General features: G+C 30.1%; 1 protein-coding gene across 1 annotated transcript in view; it reads left to right on the top strand.

Annotated features, from left to right (window-relative positions):
• Positions 1–15038, top strand: part of LOC143247049 (acyl-coenzyme A thioesterase 9, mitochondrial-like) — a 49093-nt gene extending 34055 nt beyond the window's left edge. Inside the window, exons 9-13 of the mRNA XM_076494395.1 lie at positions 526–616; positions 3155–3240; positions 4521–4608; positions 6679–6835; positions 11624–15038. Coding sequence (XP_076350510.1) covers positions 526–616; positions 3155–3240; positions 4521–4608; positions 6679–6835; positions 11624–11697 — 496 coding nt within the window. The 3' untranslated portion in view covers positions 11698–15038. The remainder of the gene's footprint in view (positions 1–525; positions 617–3154; positions 3241–4520; positions 4609–6678; positions 6836–11623) is intronic.
• The last annotated feature ends 881 nt before the right edge of the window (positions 15039–15919 follow it).

Raw genomic sequence — 15919 nt, 5'->3', positions numbered from 1 at the left:
ACATAAATGGTATTATAAGTATAAAACTAAGTACTTGGAGATCTCAGTTTGTGTTAGTAATTGAGATGCATTTATTTATATAACAGACTAGCAATGGATTAGTTTGTTGTTGATATCAATCTTTTGTTGTTGTTGGTTTTTTTTCATTGGTAATACAGTTCAAAGAAAATATAACAGATACCATCTTTGTAACTTTTAGTAATTGAATACAGTGTTGAATTTTACACACATGTACAGATTTCTTGCACAGTAGCCCTGGGCTAATTCTTATGAAACTTTTAGTAACTTGAACTTGAGAGTTGATAGTCCTGGTCAATAAACTAGTGCAAATATTTTCATCCCCATGTGATCTCTGAAGACCAGAACAAAAAAAGAAGAAACCTAGAGTATAATACCTTTAGCTGGTAATGAATCTAATAGGTATTGCATGTTTAACTACTTTTATTGTTTAAATGGCTTTTAGCTATTCATATATAGAATAGTTATATAACCATTATAACTAAAAAGCAGTTGAATGTTGTTTAGAGCTCACACATTTAAGATAAGAGTCTTACCACCCTGTTCCATGTGGATGGAAGATGCTAAGCTAAAGAATGTGATTATTTGTCATCCTCAGGTAAGTGAGTATTTTTTATTCCTATAGATGTACATCATTAACAGAATTTATTAATGGAGAATAAACCATTTTGTCTGTAACAGTTGTACTGTAACTGCTATTTTTATTTCATGTGTTTTACATGTCTTTAGTAAAATTCCTAAGAGTTTTTCATAGGTATCTGAAGTAAATAACATCAGTGAAAATTATTTGGCCAATAATAAAAAAACTTTTTCAACATATACCATTTGTTGAGATATTGATAATGATAAGCTGTGCACACAAGTCTCTAAAGGTTTATTATATTTGGTGTGTTAAGGAACACACAATTAGTTTTCTGTGTTGTTAATAACATGCATTTCTAAGACTGTTATCTCAGGTTTTAATACAGCACAAGAAACTCATTTTTTAAAGTACTACTCAATCTACTACATGTAACTGTACATTATAAATACCTTACTGAATTAAGAGAAAGATATCCAAAAATCAAAATAATAGTATTTAAACTCTACTATGGATGACAGATGATCCTTTCTGCAACTTGTAACAGAAAACATAATTAATAGCTTCGCATCTCTATCAAAGTAACTCATAATGCAAAGATTTTTCATAAATTTAAAATAACTTTTGCTCTCAGTCTTTCAAGTACTTTACTTTTTTGCTACCAGGCATTTATTGCATGAAGTATTGCTATTAACTTCTAATCAGAGCAAACTATCCACATAAACCAAACTTTAACTGGGCCTTAGTGATGGTTATAACCACTTAAATATACTTTTCTTACGTTCTTATTTGTAGAGATAAAAATTCATGCTTCATCAGTGGGCTATTCTTGCTGTTAATGGTATTTTCTGCCATAATCTCAATAATATATCACAAGGTTCAGCCATTTTGGAAGACTTGGGCTAGTTTTAAATACGTATATTTAACTAATGTAAAACAACCTTTATAGTGAAAGTACAATAATCAAAATTAAAAATTATATATGTGAAACATTCTAACAAATACTATTAAAGAAACTTTAAAGAAATGAGTATACCTGCGGAGCACAAAAACACAAAGTCAGTTATTCGTGCCAAATGTCTATCTCAAGAGACACACTTGTAGAAGTAACTTGTCACTATAAAAATGGAATAATCTTTTATATTGCAGACAGAACTCTAATTTACTTATCATCAACATAAAATTTAGATATAATTTGTTTCACATCCTGCTTAAGCCAACTTGTTTGCCCATCTATCAATCTCATATGCAATATCTTTTTTCTCTCAACATAAAGCTCAGTGCAATTAAATATGTTTGCCATTTACTTGATTCTAGATAAGGAAATATGGCATAAGCGTATTTAACGTGTGCTTGCCAAATGTTTGTTACTGATGTAAATTTGCTGCTGTAGAACTTTAATGTTAGAAATTTAAAACATATTAACTTGTATTAAATGTGTAAATTATTGTCTTCACTTATACCATGCTACAAAGTAAACTTGAATAAATAAGTGTGATATTCATTAAACATGGTTAAAAAAGTTGCTGCTTTTAATTAGTTTCAAGTAACATTACTTTGGCCTTGAATTTCTTTAGACAGGTGGCTTTGAAATGGCTTCCTAAGGATCAATCAGCTGGTCCTGTTTGGCATTCTCAATGGGTGTTGTGGACATTGTGTCTAATGTATTGATTGGGTATACTGCTCATGAAACCCTAGTATTACTGCAGTACCCTTGTTTGGCATTCTAGTACATCCTCTTGTAGGATTCCATGATGGGTGGGGTCAATGGGCACTGAATCTTTCTTCTTTCGTTATGGACTCCCCAAATAAAAATAAAATAATAATAAACAGCTTATGGATAAATAACCATATCTTAAAGACTTTGAACAGCAGTCTCCACTTCATTCTACACCTATACCTCATTTTCTGATACTGCATTCTTTGTCAGACAAAACTTTAGGGCAGATGTCTCCCTTTTTTATTCAGATGGGATTAGAGGGGCTAACTGGTTCTCCTAAATCAGTCAAGAAGCTACATTCTGGGTACATCTTGATGGAAATATCTACTTCAAAATATAATGAATTCCTCACAAAGAGTTATTGTTGAGAGGGATTTGAAGAACATCCCAAAGTTGGACATGCTGGTTTTCCATCGAAGGAGTTTTTGTGATGAAGCTTATCTTAACTCAAAAGTTCAGAAGTATGCTGCCTACCAGTGTTTTAATTTTGACATTTACATCACCACGATCACACGCCATGTTTTGGATAAAAGCTTTAGGCCAGTTTCAATCTTCATTCCTTCATAAAACTTCTGTCTTTGATAAGTACATGTACAATAGTAATGTTATTTGTTTTTCAAATTTACTTAATATATTTTCTTTAATTAGTGCACATTTCTCTTATATTTCCTATAAAACTTTGACTTTCTTTACAATGACATGTGGATATTCAACCAAACCAATATCATTCTTTACTCTTGTTTTAATATTAAAAACTATAGATTAAAACTGTTTGTTTTTTATGTTATATAAATGATATTTGATATTTTTTTGTAAACTCTCATCATGACATGCAGGAGAGAAACCTGTACAACAAGATATTTGGTGGCTTTCTTATGCGGCAAGCTTATGAGCTAGCTTGGACTTTGGCATATGTCTATAGGTTAGTTGTGATTTATGCTCCACTTAGCCACACTGGGAAGCCAATATGTATAAATAACTTGCTTTTGTTTTAAACCCTTTTGCATTGTATGTGGAACTGACCAAAGCCTTATTTCTATTTTAAAAAATAATCATACTATAATCTCTTTTGCCATCTGTACAACCTAATAATTAAAGATTCTTTATTAAGCTATTGTTTAAAAACTTTTGTAACTTGTTTCCAGATCACAAGTATGTTTTTTTACATAAATGTCAAATATTTAAAAAAGTAATATGTATATTACATATTTCTGCAATTTAATTTCTTTAAAATTTTGTATATTCATTCAAAGAAAACATGAAATAATCTAGTACAGTTGAAAGAAGTGTTTTAATATCACAAAGATACTTTAATGATATGACATTCTTTGTTACTGATATTTTATATAGATTTAACCTTTCACTGCAAAACCAGTATCTTTAACACTAAAACTCCTATGAACTGAAATATAGATCAATTTTTTTCTTTTTTGCCTTTAAAGTACATAGGTGTAATCTGTGTGAGTGGATTCAATAAACTAATAGAGTTGATAAAACAACATAAGTTTGTTTTAATGATCAATGTAGATTTAATTTAGCATATTTTGTGTAAATAATTCCTCACTCTGTTTGCAAATGTATCATTTATGCATTTTTTTACTGCCTTTGTGTTTGCTAGAGACCCTATTACATTTATGATCTTGTTTAGTATTTTTCATTAATTCTGTATAATTGTTGAAAGGTTTTTTATGAGATATTTAAGGCTCATTTATTTCAGTATACTGTTAAATATTAGAACTACTACAACTGTATATAAAACTTATCTTTTATTCCCCATAAACTTAAGTACCTATAATGTTTTGGGGTGATATAAACATCTTTATAAAATGTGTAATGTCCCATGTTAAGTGTGTTTTTTTCAGTCATGTTTATGAATTGTGAAAGAATGTGTTTATGTATGAGAGGTTCAAATGCTGTAATGTCAGTAATAATCAGTATTAGATAGTGAAAATGACATTCTATTTTTGAATATGAAGTAGATTAAAGTGTATTTATTTGAAATTTATATGATTAAAAAACAGTGTGTGGTTCAAGAAGATGTATTGGTACTTGGCTGCTTATATGAGTATGTTTATCACACTACTGAAGGTTATTGTTAAACTCTATTCTTACAGTATTTTCTTTAGCATTGACATATATTAAATATATATATTATTCATATTTTATTTATATTAATACTTAATAAAATATATATTTGAACAGTAAAACAAGGCCTGTCATTGTAAACGTGGATGATATTTGGTTTCGTCAACCAGTGGAGATAGGATCACTCCTATATCTTCATGCTCAGGTGTGTTTCATGTGTTTGTTATTTTACTGTATCTCAGTTTCAGCACATTCTCATTTGAGTTTCACATATATTTTCTTATCTTGTACGTGGTTTCATGTGTACTTGCTTTTGTGCCATATTTATAATGCACTATTACTGATAATGTGGGTTTTGCCTTTGTATTTCTGTTTCTTGTTTTTTATTTCAAAATGAATTTGTAGGTTTTCTCCTTATTCTTTACATCTCTTGATTTGGTGGAATTTATTTTTATGCATTCTCATTTCTCTATGGTGGTCGGTTAAGGTTTTTATCTCTTGTTTATGTTTGTTTCTGAGTGCTATGGTAACTTTTATCTGTTTATTTGTACTCCTTTCACATGTGGCTTTTTCTTCATTTATTGTTCATTTACTTCATTAAGAAAGTTTTATCCTTGTGTACTCTCATTTCATATCACTTTTTTGTGTTTCATCATTATTTGTTCCAGTTTTTTATGCCAAGTTAGGATTTATTGATTACCTGTTATCCTTTCTTGTCTGAGTGTTGCTTATCTGTTGGTTGACTTTCCACAAAGTTAAATATTTATCCTTGTCTCTTTCTGTTTCTCTTTAGATATGTGTGTTTTGTTGTTTGTCTGTTTGTTCCTGTTTCTCTTCCCCATCTGAGTTTTATTCATCTGTTATATGACATTCCATAATTATGTGGATTTTATCTGTTCATTCTTGTTTCTACATAACCAGGTGGCCTTTTCATTTTTTAGTAGTTTTTCAATCATATACAGTATAATTTATCTCAGTTTATCTCAGATGATTTACTACCATGGGACTTGTAGCAACTGGAAGCTTGTTCACCATGGAGGACATTGCAGCTATCATTAAATGAGTTGTAGGTTCCCTAATGCATACAGAACCTCCTCCTCCTATCAATTTGGCTGGCGTTCTTTCTCTTCAGTTTGAACATGACCAATATGGTGATGGTTTTGACCAGCTGTATCCCCATCAGGGTTTGCTCTAGGTACTTTTTTAACAGTGTTTTTTTGTTCCTTGATTCCCAGTCTTTGAGATCTCTTATGCGCTTAGTGGGGGAAGGAGTCTTAGCTTCTGTTTCATGTATTTTCACATGTGAGGTTTATTTACATTTGAGGAGTGTCTTCACAAGAAACACTAATTCCTTTAGTCTACATAAATATCCACCTTCTTGTTGTCTCTTCTTGAGAACTTGGCTTAGTGGCTTGACTTTTCCAAATCAATGGTGTCAATCCCTCTGCCACCCCTTAAATGGATTTCCATCTTTTTACAGTTGTTTCTTTATCAGACTTAAGTTTGTATCTGAATGAAAATGTCACTTTGAGAATGTGTTTATGCTCAGTTGATCATACAAAATATTCCACTCTTCCCTGTGACACTTGAAGTTCTTTTTCCATTCCTTTTTATCCTCCCTAGAATAGAATATACCCTGGTCAAAATGTGATGCAGTCTCCTACAGGGGTGTTGCTATAGAGCGTCTTTCATTGGATGTTGTGCTTCATGGTTTTTCTCTTCAGACCAATTCAGGAAGGAGGTCATCAAGGTTTAATATTTGCTCTGGCTTTACTGTATTAATCTTAGATTCCAGCTCTTATATATGTGGATATGAGTTATTGTCTCAGAAGTTAACATTTTCATTTAAATACCTCTTCACACCTTCCTAAACATCCTTCCCACTTCTGGTGCACTTTCTTCTTGTCTAGTCTAAGAATGAAGTTATTTTGATTGCAAGCACTTAAGGGGTGTGACTGTGCAAGGAATCTGTGTCACCTTCCTATTGGTGGAGGGCTATTGTCTCATGATCATGTCATCATACTCAAGTGTAATTCACATTAAATAGGTGATTTGTGGGCATGATATAGATAGTGGCATGCAAATCTCATAAGCAAATATGCAAGGGATTGAGCTATTCTTTATGAAAGGGGGACTATGTATTGGAAATACATTTTCAGTTAAAGTAAATGTTAACTTTATCCATGTACAAGTGTAAAAAAATGATGTATTAATATAATGTACTCATACTGCACATTTCCAAAAAAAATTACCAAATGATTTTATGTTTTGCTAGGTTGTGTATGTTAAAGACAGGGACATGCAAGTGCGAGTTCATGCTTCTGTGAAGGACCCTGAAAAGGGAAGAGAAGAAACAACTAATACGTTCCATTTTACTTTTACTTCAAGAGGAGATGAGTTACTGCCTCGTATAATACCACGGTCATATCATGGTAATCTCTTGCTATAATTTTCAAATAGTGCATCTGATTCTATTGTCACATGACAATGAGTTATAATAGGTTAAGGCATCAGTTAGTACATATTATTACATGGCAGTATGTAATGATAGGCTATTGTATAAAATAACAAGATAAACTGACATGATAATAAGCTATACAGGGTTCAATGATTTAGTGGGATACATATGAACAGTGATTACATTAGTTAATGCCTTTAATCAATTAATCAAACCTAGTGTTTCTCATTGTTATTGTTTTCAATTGTTCTAAAAACTGATTACTTGAAGTTAAAATTAAATCTTTTATCAAAAAAATAATAAGCTAATAGGAATTATGGTTTCCTATTATTGCTATTTTTTATTATTCTAACTATCCAAATAATCAGAATGGTTTTTCCTGTGCTTTGCCCAATTTTTGTCTTATGATTTATTGTTTTACTTCAAATTCATTCAACTTTGGTTATTTGAAGTATTTAAGGGGCTAGTGATTCAAAGGTTTTGAGTTCAGTTCCCATTGCTATCAATCTTCTTTGTCCTTTTTTTATTATTAATGTTATTTGTCACTGTCAATAATTTTGAACTGCTGACTTAGAAGGAAGTCAACTGTTTGACAAAACCTTCTTTTTTCTACTTATTTTTCTCAAACTGACTAAAGGGAAGACAACTGTTTGGAAATGCCTACTGTCATATTTTTTTTAAACTGCTAAGTAGAAAAATAGCTTCATTCATCAGTAACTTTTATAAGTATTATAATTTGAGTAACACTGTACAAATGGACTAATTAAATGTAGTTAATTAATGAGGCTATTGATTGATTAATTGGCAAGCACCACTAATGACCTAGTTCCTGTATTCTTGCACAGTACTGAATTATAATAGTTTGTGGTATCAGAAAGTATTTTTACATTATAATGAGTTATAATAAACTATTAGAACAACTTAGAAATGTGCAACACAAAAGTATACCGTTACTGTTCTGTTCATCTACATGCAACATTAGCAGGGTATGTGGATTTTAGCCAAATTAACATAATTTCCTTGAACTGCCTTGTTTTTCTTTTTTCTGTTAGCTTGTAATTTCTTATCCAATTCAGCTTATTTTGATTACATTTGTCAACATTCATTACCGTAATACAATTTATGATTAGTCATGTTTGGTTTGTAATAAAATATGTAATATAAAAATACCTTAGAATATGAGTGTATATAAGATACAATAGTTTGATTATAATATAACGTAACATTTTGTGACAACAAGGGTCTTGTTGGTCCACTTTGGCTGTCTCATCCTCTAAACTAAATTTAAACAAATAAGTAAATTTTAAAAAAAAATTAAAGAAAAACCTTATCAATCACGTAATTATCAAACTTTCTCTTAAACTCGCTTAAATTTACTGCTTCCACAACATCAGAAGACAACTAATTCCAAAGGCCATCCACACTGTTAGAAAATATAACTGTCTTATCCAAAGATGACCCCCACTCTGCCAAAATTGATATGTCCTGTAGTCCTACTATTCTCACTTTTAAATATGAAAAAACTTGATGCATCAATATTATTGATTCCATTTAAAATGTTAAACACCTCAATTACATCCCCTTTAACTCTTCTTTTTTCAAGAGAAAACAATTTGAGACATTTCAACATCACTTCATATGAAAACCCTTTCATCCAGCCACCATTCTAATAATCCTTCTCTGAACCAATTTTAGTAATTCAACATCCTTTCTTTGGTAAGGATGTCAAAGCTGAACACTGCTCCAAATATGATCTAAGCAGTGACCAATACAATGAAATTATAACCTCTTTAGACCTGTATTCAGTATTTCTGTAAATACAATGTAAAACTCCATTTGCCCTACCAGTAGCAACAGCACATTGCTTATATAGCTCAAGAGACTGATCAACCATTGTACCAAGACTCCTTTCTTTCATAACACTGTTAATGTTATTCCAATGCAAGTTACACTTATTCAAATTATGCTAAACCACACACAATATCTTTCATTTATCATAATTAAAACCCATCTGCCATTTATTTTTCTCAACTCACTAAATGATTTAAATCCTTTTTTAAATCATTAACATCTTCCTTGTAGCTAACACCACCCAAAACCCTTATCATTAGAAAATATAAGTAATTCATTGACCATTCCTTCATCTGAATCAAAAATAGCAAAGTTCTCAAGATTGAGACTTGAAGTACTCTACATTAATACAGTTTGAGTGAACTCCATTTGTAACAATTGTCTGATTTTTTCCATTCAACCACTCTTCAATCCAATTTGCTATGTTATCCACCACATCTATAGAAATTACTTTTACCAGCCTTTTATGAGGCATCTTGTCAAATGTTTTCTGAAAATCCAGAAATGCCAGCTTATTCACAGAAAATTTTTAAGGCAAAATTTTCCCTTAGTGAAACCATGTGGACTATCCAATAAAATTCTGAACTTTGTCAAATGACTTTACAAAGCATCTTTTATCAGAATTTCCAAAACTTTCTCATGAATGTTGTAAAACTAATGGGTATGTAATTATTGGGAACATTTTTATTAGATTCATTGAAAAGAAGAGTGACATTAGTTAAGTTCCAATCCTCTGGCACCTGCCCACTATTCGTGGACTTAAAAAAAATGAAAGTAGCAAGTGGTTTACATATCCAAACTTCTTGAAGACCTTTGAGGAAATACTGTCTATATCGGAAGTCTGATCGTTATTTAAACCACCTAGTCGTTTTTTAACCAGCTTGTAAAGCCTATTATATAGCTTTGAGCTTAATTCAAAATAACAATTATTATTTTATTAATATTCCATTCATGCTTGTATTCACCCAGTGCATGCACTTATGTTACTGTATACAATAATATAAAACTGTCCTTTTGTGTTGCAAAGTGTCCCTGTCTTGGCTGTATTGTAGTGTTCTAGTATTTTGTAATATAGTCAAATTTCAATTATTATACATTATATATGTATATAGATTATTACTGTTTCAAAGTCATTTATGAAACTTGTTTTTCTTGAAATATAGAACAGTAAATAAAGAAGTAAAGCAGACAATTATCTCTTCTAGCTTTGACTTTTGATGGTGTTGAACTTAGGTTGCTAAGCTTTTTAACACTCCTATGAAAAGTGGGGCCTAATAGGCCCCAGAGCAACTTGAAAGGTTATTAATATTAGGCTAATAATTTTGTATTTAAATGAAATTTCCATTTAAATCCATTAATGAATGGATTAATGAGATTCCCACTGTCCCTATCTACTATCTAGCGAAACCACAGCCAGGGGAACGGGCTTGGAGAAATCAGGACTAGAAACGTCTTTTCAAGGAGTGTTAAAATTTTGCACATGAAGGATATGAAGTGTGAAATATTTTTTTAGGTTTTATATATACAGTTGAATCACCAAGAAATCATAACTTACTGTATTGATATTATAGAATTCCACTATAATTTATCAAGCTCACTAACCAAGATGTATTTAGGTAAAAAAAATATGTGAAATTTTGAGCTGACTAAAGACACAACCTACCCTATTGAAATCTAGATTCAAAAAAATGAGGTAGCCTTTCAACAGATTAAAATGGCTGAGAAAACCACTAGGAGGCATTCTAAAGGCACAACCTACCTCTTTGAAATCTTGATTCAAAAGAATGAGGTAGCCTTTTCACAGATTAAAAGGGCTCAGAGGACCACAAGGGGAGCATTCTAAGCTATTGATTAATTATTTACATGTTATACATTGAAGTAAGTGTGTATGAGGGGGTGTTTCAAAAATAGAAAGTGAAGAAGGGGGCTGCTGTGATTGATTCAGTATATAAGTCATATCTCAGCAAAATAAAAAGATATGAAATGCTTATTTTAAATTCTAGTTTTTCAATATTAATAAGTTGAGTTTCTAATTTATAAGGAACAAAAGACTTAGTATTTCAACATTAAAAACATCTAATTTAAAGCTGTGTTGCATTCAACATCATACCACATGACTCACAAAAATTGATATTTAGGTGCATTATTTTAATATTTACTGTTTAATTAAGAAATTATCTAATGCATAATACTAAGATTTGAATTATAATCTACAGTTTGATGTCAAACTTATCAACATAAATTCATAAAATAGTTCAATAACATTTTGAAGGAAAGACAACAATTAATATATTTAAAGAAATCACTACTGTTAATTTTCGTTTTTCAGCCAGTCTTTTTTCATTCATGGTTTTTGATTTCGTGTCTCACCAGTGAATTTAAATTTTATAAATTTATTGTGCTTTTCTCTAATTTTATCTCTTGAACTCTTTGTAAGCCAACTTGGTTTGTAGTTGCATCTACCCTTTCCTTTCTGTTGGAATATTTAAAAATTTTCCACATTTGATCATTGTCTCCAATTCACAACAAATCAGTCTTGTCACATCCACAACGTTAAGATTTGACTGATTAGTGAAAGTGTGGAGGCATATAATTAATTCAGTAACAAAACACAAGTCTTATAGCACATTCTTTTTGTCAAAATTGTTGCATATCCCTACAGTTTGTTTCATCATATGTATTGGAATATTTGTGTTTTAACAAATTTACCCCTTTTGTTGGCCAACACAACAGACTGATCAAATATAGGTTCTATATAAGTGTACCTAGTATTATTATAATCTTATAATTTATGCACATGATAAGTATACATGAATGCAAACAAGGATAATCCCATAAGATTTTTTCAGAAACATTAGTGTGGTTTTTCAGTCAGTTTGTATGATCGTTCATTTTTTTATTTGTAATATAGAGGCCATGCTGTACTTGGATGGTAAACGTCACTATGAATCAGCACTAGAAACTGCAGAACTACACAGCCTGTGAAATATGGTGTGCCAACAAAATTTGCAGCTAACCCCACTTACCCCATTGAATTTGTGAAGAGGTTTAATGTGTGTTATATGAAAGTTTTATAGAAAGTTGTTTACCCTTTCAAAATATTCTGATTTGTATTATTATTTTAATAGTATTACTTTATTACTATATGAATTATTTTGTACTGCGAAGGAAAAACAAGTGGAAAATTATTCATTCTACAATGAAAACTAAAACTTCACTAAAAATGATGTGTACATATGTAAACATCTATTATACAGTGTCAAATGCCAAAATTTTGTGAAACAATGATAATTATAATACTGACCTTTTCTACTGCATCTATAAATAATGTTTCAGACAAACATTTCCTATCATAAATCAACTTTTCTGTAAAGTTCATTCCACAGAAATCTTCCTGTACAGTAATTTATGAAACACAAACAACACAGGTTTCAAATGTTGTTTTACACACCTCATATTTCAAATCCTTAATGGACAGGTTAATAGGAATATAGTATAAACAAGTACTTTCCAGCATGATATCTATCACAAATGATATTTTTATCAGTTTTCATGTAACTTGTAAAAAAAAAAGTGTTCTCGTTTGAAATATTCTTAACAGTAACAGAACTATAAAACTAATTTTTACTTATTATTAAGTCCAACACTTTTGATGTTTTATAATTTGTTGTTATAATGGCTCGTTTGTGTGAAAAATTTAATACAATGAAAATTTGAAACAAATTTATGCTTTTGAATTTTATCAAATTGATGTAAGTAAGCAAAAAATTGTTATTGTTGTATCAGTTAAAGATTTTAAATAAATTTGAGCTTCATGTATTTAAATAACATTGTTAGACCTAACCTACTTGTAGCATTTATTTTCTATACATTTGATAATCAATTTACCATATTTGTTTTTTATTTTTACACCTCTGTACTGAATAACCACCATTCGTTTTTGATAGCTCTTCAAGTAAGACTGATCAGTAATTCAGTTTTAATTTATTCCAAATATTTATACACCCACAGATCAAAACAACTGAAAAAGTACCACATGGTGTGTTGCTTGATTAAGATCATATATTGGGAAGTTATGTAATTTTTGTCAAGAAAAAAATATTTTAATTTTATATACAAATCAAAATCACTATCTTTTATGGTTTAAAATTAGATTGATATATCAAACATTCTATAATGCATTTGTTGCTCAATAAACTCACTACTTAAATACCTAAACTTTTTCAACAAGAGTGTGACTTTAATTCATTGTCTACACCATAGGCTCCCAAACTTTGCCAAACCAGTGGACCCCCTTACACTTTTTTTACTGTATTGGCAGACTGCTTCCCTTTGAAGATAGATTTTATCATGTGTAAATAGTGCATATTTTACTACCTTTACAGTTTGATTCTATTTTTAAGAAAAGAATAATAAAATAGCTTTAAATATGGATTTTTTTTTAATCTTACAACTTGCGTTAATGTGAAGGATGATACTGCTTCACTGAAATATTCTTGGAAAAATCTTGGTCATTTTTTGACAGTTTGAAATGAAGATCTGGTTCCACATTTATATAATATTTATACTTCAATTTTATATCCATCAATCCAACTGTAAATCAACTGTCTTGTCTCATGATCCACAGGCAACAACACCACGCACAAAACGAATTTACATAATTTATGTTAACTACAATTATTAATTTGGGATGTATATTTATATTTATATTTATATTACTATATTAGTTTTAAAATGTTTTGGCATTTCATTTTATTTCTTACTCTGAGTAAATGAGGATTCCATAAATTTAACTTATCAATGTGGATCTTCTCAAGTACTGTTGTGGTCCCCTAGAGAACTGTAAACCATAGTTGTGAATCACTGTTCTTCATTGTTTGTACATGGATAAGAGTATTTTCTATTTGTATTTTACCACCCATCTGACAACGTTTAAAATAGCATGATAAAACACCTCGTACACATGAATATGAGATATTAACTATTTGAAACAATACATTTTTAGCTAGAATTAATGATAAAAGTGGTTTGTTTGTTTTTTAATTTAACATAAATAATAAGACTTGGAAATAAAAGGAGCCTGTTTTTAGTATCTGTATTAGTTGTGAATATCTCCACTTATATAGATACAGTAGATTAACATGATGTACATTCATTGTTTATGTAAACCATGAAAGATAATCTAAATACCATTGTTTTTATTTCACTTCCTAAGCATGGATTGAGTCTATGTTAGAGTTCTGGATTTTAATTGACTAGTTGGTTTGTATCTGTGTAATACGTTAAAATATTCCCTGACATTTTGAGCTGTGGGTGGTGTATTAATAGTGACAGTCGATTTCGTAGTATGGATAACAAGTTGTAGAATGATGTTAATTATCTGCCCACCTATCTGGTCATCAATTCAAAATCAAGGATGGTGACAGCCTTATTATCTTGGCCATATATACAAAATACACATCACTTAACTTCCCCCTCTTTAAAGGATGAAAAATGAACCCAGATGCTGTAAACATTAGATCTATATGAATAGCTTTTTCGTTTGTTTGTTTTGTATTTTTCTCCGTTCTTTCTGCAATAAAATAATATAAAACTGCACAAACAAACAAACAAACAAACCTTTCCTGCAAAGGTTGTACAGATTTAACTTTGATGATAAATGTATTTTAATAACTTTAGTTCTTTTTGAATAATTTTTCAGTCGACTAGCTTACAATACTTAACTGACTGAAGAACAGAGCCAAATGTATTGTTCTCACTGTTTTCGTACTGTCAGTTCAAATTAACTTGTTATTTGCTACTTTAAAAGTTAATATAAAAGTCACCATTGTGCCTGCTCAAGGCTTTCTTTCATCACCTTAAGTTTCGACAAGATCCCATAACTTCACAGTTTATTATATTTGGGATTAATATGTATTTTTGTTTCCAATCTGAACAGTAATTTCATCACCTGTGTGACTAATGTTTGTGATAAGTGGTGTTTTGAGACGTACAAACACTGTTCAACTATAATACGGTATTGTTGCTGTTATTATGTGGAATAGAAATGTTAAAATCTACTACTTTTGTAATTTCAGCTGTTGTGAGTTAGAACATTGTATGTGGTATGTATGTTAGACTGCACTATGTTGTGTGTTAGTATAACACGATTTGACGTGGTTGGAGAAGTAATACAAGGTTTATTGTGAAAAAACAAAAGTGCGTGTATATGTATATATATTATTATATACTGACATCTAAAAACGGATTTAAGTAATATTTTTTCTGCAATTAAAAGTCATAGATACATGTTTGTAATTATGTTTAATAAACGATAATGCTGTAAAGTTCTGTTTGAGAATTATTATCTTTCTTTAGAATCGCTGCCCATGTTATTTTGACTTATGAAAAGTACTAAAATTATTCGGTTAACCCATATTTGTAATGATTTATTTGACTTCGTTTTGAAAAAAGTGTTAGACAAATATAGCTTAAGCGGTATCGTATAAATACTTTTTTAGGTATAAATTACATCTTAAACAGTTACAGAGGTTCAGTCACACTAGGGTTGGAGTATTTAATGTTTCATACATCACTACTATACTGTCGGTTATTCTGAGGTTTGTATACTGAACTATGTGATTAAACAATATAACTTCTGATAAACGGTAACATACTAGGGTTTCGGTTGTGGATGACACAATAAAAATTTTGTTTCATTCTTTCACAACTAAAAAAAAATAGTCTGTACAAAACCATATTTAATCAAAAGTCTCTAGGGTTGATGATTATAACAAGTAATCTTACCTTAACTGAAACGCTTTAAGGATTCGATAACATTTGTATGATTATAATTAAATAAAAAGTAGGGATATTTTAAGTTTGTGTTTAAACACAAACTAATATATACTAATAAAGTTTTGCCTTTTAAAGGACTAAACTTCGGGATAAACTTGTTTTCATGAATAATGTTATTTCCGTGATTATTATAAGTTCTAACTTTTTATGTATGATTTTAAACCAATTTTGACAAAAAAATATCTATGAGATACAATTTAAATTAATTAATAATATGACAGTATTTATGAATATCACAATAAAAAAAAACTTAAAAATTCAAAGCCCTTTGTTATTTATGCTCGAAAATCAAATAATAAAAGTGGGACAATTTTATTTCGATAATCAATTTGAAATGCTTTAAGTTACCGAAATAAACAGTCATGTGCAT

The sequence above is a fragment of the Tachypleus tridentatus genome, chromosome 1, assembly GCF_004210375.1.
Source record: "Tachypleus tridentatus isolate NWPU-2018 chromosome 1, ASM421037v1, whole genome shotgun sequence".
Taxonomy (NCBI): domain Eukaryota; kingdom Metazoa; phylum Arthropoda; class Merostomata; order Xiphosura; family Limulidae; genus Tachypleus; species Tachypleus tridentatus.
This window is presented reverse-complemented; position numbering and strand designations above follow the sequence as displayed.